General features: G+C 36.0%; 1 protein-coding gene across 1 annotated transcript; it reads right to left on the minus strand.

Moving 5' to 3' along the window:
- Positions 1-386: 386 nt before the first annotated feature.
- Positions 387-3,759, minus strand: LOC122064014 (uncharacterized protein At1g28695-like). Its single transcript, XM_042627708.1, has 3 exons — positions 3,524-3,759; positions 3,045-3,431; positions 387-1,169 (listed from the first exon to the last, which is right to left on the minus strand). Exons 1-3 carry the CDS (start codon positions 3,656-3,658, stop codon positions 675-677), a joined length of 1,017 nt encoding a protein of 338 aa, XP_042483642.1. The 5' UTR covers positions 3,659-3,759; the 3' UTR covers positions 387-674.
- Positions 3,760-4,338: the final 579 nt, after the last annotated feature.

Below are 4,338 nucleotides of genomic sequence, written 5' to 3' on the forward strand. Positions count from 1 at the left end.
TAGAAGACCTACTCTGTGCCCTTGAGATAATGTGTGTTTCATATATGTTTTTAAATCTCAGCAATAATTGATGAGTTTTTAATAAAAGTTTTCATGAACAGGTAGAAATTATAATTGTTTAATAAATAAGAAAATTGTTCCTTTGTATACGGGTTAGGAAATCTGAATACATGATGAATAGCAATCAACCTGAATATTGACTACATAAAATTAAAGATACAAGCATACCACATTGAGCATATCTTATCTTGCCTTGGATCACATAAGACTCATTTATTTGTGAGTCCCAGTCAATACATGGTTCTTACAATCATATAATATGAGTGGTCTAATTCAAATTTTTTATAATGACATCTCATGTAATTATTTTAAATAATTTTACCATGTAAAATAAATGGCGAACAAATTTTCATATATAAAATTTTACATTCGAAACAAACGGAGCCAAAACAGTAAAGCCTTTAAATTTTGTATACTCAAATTTTAGATTCAAGGTTGTAAAGCCTAAAACCTACTTTGGCATGCCATTTGTATAAATCATGTATATAAGCAAGATTCCAGGCCTTATGTGATTAGATACACCATAACTTCCACATTGTAAAGTCCAGCTGCATTGGGTATCTTTCTAATGAAATTTGTACATGTCTGAGAGACTGAGACTCAACAGAATTGCTTCAAAATTTCCATGAGTCGATGCATGCCGAGTGATTTGTCCAATGAAATTTCATCGTTGTGCGATTAGTAGAACTCTTATATTTCTTCCAATCCTGAAGTGCAATGGTCATATCAGTCACCTTGGCTTTCACACCACGACAACAATTCGCATGGACAGTAGTCACCACATTAAAATCTCTGCTATCAATGCAGAATCCGCTAAAATAGATGATATCCATGAACCTCACTTTGAGCCCCAACTTATTAAAGACACCCTCATTCTTCATCTTCTCCATCATTTGCTGTTCATTCATTGAATTGTTTCTATTGGTATACCAGGAGTCGAACAAAGCAATGGTCTTGTTGTTTGGTTTGACAAAGTAGAAACCAGTGTTGATGACGTTCTTATGTGACCATGGGTCGCCGTTGAAAATATCACTGCTGAGCTGGAAATCCACACTTTCATTGAAGCTCAACCTCTTGAAAGGATTTCTCAACCACATTACATCTGTATCCTATGGCAAAGATGGATAGGGATTACTAAAAGACTTAATCAAATGAAATCATTAACATCAAGAAGTTGAACAAATTATAAATAAGATACTATGTAGATGATGGATAGGGATTACTAAAAGACTTAAATCAAATGAAATCATTAACATCAAGATGATGGACAAATTATAAATAAGATACTATGTAAATGATGCAAAACATGTATCTGAATTTCTATCCTGTATAATGAGGTGCTAAGACCCTGCAGTAGTGGGAGACTCGTGCAGTGCGTTGCTCTTTTTATAATGAGGTGCTAAGAAGCTCCATGTTCCTGGAAGTAAAGGAGGATATTGGGCAGGTTCATATTTGGCTATTTGAGGGCCTAAGACCCTAGGAAATCTAAGCTTCAGACAGAGCAGTGTCAAACAGGTACATGAAAACAGAAAAATCGGATCCTTGTAGGTTCAACTTGAATTTTGCAATCAAACATTGCCACTGTTACATATTGAATCTATAGGCATAGGCCTGGCTGACCTGGTGCAGGTAAATCTACAGAATCATATCATGGATTAACAATATTGTTTTCGAAATCATTTGCAATAATCCACTTAATCCCAATAAGACAAATTGACTCACTTTACCCCAATCAGACAAATACCTACTCTGCAACCAAAAAAGTACCTAATCAGACATCATCTACCTAAAAGGGGCAGTGTTATAACACCTAACTCTGAAGCTTCTTCTCCCATATTTCCCCTATATAAAGAAAAGTCTTTTAATCCGTATGTCACACATCTTAATTGGCTCAAACAGACTCCTGAAATGTATTAGCCTACATTATAGTCTTCTCTTCTCCCAATATTTTATCCTCTGACCTGCTCTCATTGATCTTCTTCTCATCTTTGTACATAGTATGTGGTTTAATGTAAGTGTTATATTCTAAATATATACAAGGAGTCAAAACAGAGCAATGGCCTTGTTGTTTGGTCTGATGAAGTTAAATTGAGCATTGAAGAGGTTCATTTCTGATCATTAGTTGTCATTATTGAAACCATAACTGCTGAACTGGAAATCAACACCTTTATCTAAGCTCAACCTCTTGAAAGGATTCCTCAGCCAGATTACATCTGTATACTGTGGCAAAGATGGAAAGGGTTTTACTGAAAAACTTCAATTGGTTGAAATGGTTAACATCAAGTAGTCGGACAAATTATAAAGAAGATAGAATTCACATGATGCAAAACAAGTATCGCAGATTCTATCCTGTCTAATGAGGAGCAAGAACCTCCATGTTGTGGGATGTAAAGGAGGATATTGAACCCTAGGAAATCTAAGCTTCACACAGAGCATTGTCAAACAGTGTACAGCGAAAGCAGAAAACTGGAATTTGTGTAGGAAATCTAAGCTTCACACAGAGCATTGTCAAACAGGGTACGGCGTGAGCAGAAAACGCGAATTCATGTAGGTTAAAGTTGAATTTTGCAATTAAAAACTGGTGATGGCTATAACTAGAAATGAAAAAAATGCCCCTATCACATATGTTATTGAATCTATAATAATACCCTTTATCCCAACAAGACAAATTGGCCCATTTTAACCCAGGCAGTCAATTAAAAACCTACCCTGCAACCAAAATAGTACTTAATCAACATCATCTACCTAAAAGGGGCAGTCTTATATACCCCCTAACCTCTACAGCATCCTCTCCCATATTTTCCCTATGTTAAGAACAGAGTCTTTTAACCCGTGTCACAAATCTTAATTAGATCAAAATGTCTTAACCTATTCTATTCCTTCACTGAAATTTAATCCAATCTTTCTCTTTCTCTCTCTGACATACATATGTGCTTATGAGAAAGATTAAGCTATCATAGTAAGAGATATGATGATAAGCATACCGTGAAAATGAAGCTGTAACCACGTTTGAGGACATCACCCAGGAAATGGACTCTTGTCCACATCATCTTAACAAAATTTGCAGACATGAAGAGACCCTCTCCACTGAAATCAACTCCCTCTGTTGCAAGTTTATAGCAGTGAAGCCGTCGAAAATTACATCGATCGAAGGACTTTTGATCGACTGCAACAAGGAGAAGGTGATTGAGCAATGGTACTGTATCTTCTCCAACCCAGAAAGCCTCCAAGAACACATCCAACATTGTCTTTCCAGGGCTATCCCCTTCTACATAAGCATTGTTTATCATAGCAATTATCACTGTCTTGTTACCCATTGAAGCTTTTTCTAGTGCTGTTTCAAGATCATCTTTTAGAGCAATCATGGCATTCTAAAAATCCAAAAAAAAAAAAAAAAAAAATCAATATTTGAATTTCTTTTGAAAATTAGTAACAAAAAGGAAGAAAAAATGAAGAGGCATACCATTTTTGATGATGGGCATTCACGGTTTTGGAAGAAAACGATGGAAGTGGTGGAGATGCAAACATAGACTATTCCCAAGAGGAAAACAGAGAGTGCTGTGATGTTCACAACGTTTCCCTTCTCTGTGTAACCCATTTTTTCCTCTCAGTGACTTTCTCTGGCGTTCAACTTTGACGTTGCTCCTTATGAATGAAAGGTGGGTTTGCGTTACTCATTTGCCTACTACACTAGATATGAACGCGACGTGCTATTAAGTATTAACTACTCCTCCTCCAGTCCTCCTCCTGTTTATATTAAAATGTATTTTTTTAAAGATTTTGTATTGGAAAATTGGAAGTTATCTTAATTAAGAAATCATAAATAAGAATTCTTTCCTGGCCGTATAGGTGCATCCGTGCATAGCTAGGATTGGGTGAATGGGTGTAGTTGGCAAAGAGTGGTTATATTAAAATACATTTTATTTTTATGTTCTCTTAATAATACTTTAAATATAATAATTATCATAGGAAAAAAAAAGGCTGCATGGCACCTGCCTGGCTGCATCTAGATACATGAAGGGTAAAATGATTGACCATTTACCCGTATTAAAATATAAAATTCCACTTGGTGGATGCCTCTAAGGACATAGATCACACAATGTAGCAGCGATCCAAGATAAAAGAATCCTGTTAGTCTAGCGGAAGAAATATTTAGACTATACAAGGTGTGCAAAGACCGTGTTGCGCATGCCCTCCTTGACTTGCGGTGAATATGCTTTTGCATGCCCTCTCATTGCTCTATTGGTCTAGTGTTTCCTATGCTAGGTAGTCGGATTT

This window comes from Macadamia integrifolia, unplaced genomic scaffold (assembly GCF_013358625.1).
Source record: "Macadamia integrifolia cultivar HAES 741 unplaced genomic scaffold, SCU_Mint_v3 scaffold151, whole genome shotgun sequence".
In the NCBI taxonomy this organism is placed as follows: domain Eukaryota; kingdom Viridiplantae; phylum Streptophyta; class Magnoliopsida; order Proteales; family Proteaceae; genus Macadamia; species Macadamia integrifolia.

Bases quoted from the DNA above. Each gene is read 5' to 3' on its own strand.
- LOC122064014 (XM_042627708.1), bottom strand. From the start codon at position 3,658: ATGGGTTACACAGAGAAGGGAAACGTTGTGAACATCACAGCACTCTCT. The intron at 3,432-3,523 runs GTATGCCTCTTC...TTGGATTTTTAG, and splicing joins AATGCCCATCATCAAAAATG to AATGCCATGATTGCTCTAAA. The intron at 1,170-3,044 runs GTATGCTTATCA...TCTTTGCCATAG, and splicing joins GTTACAGCTTCATTTTCACG to GATACAGATGTAATGTGGTT.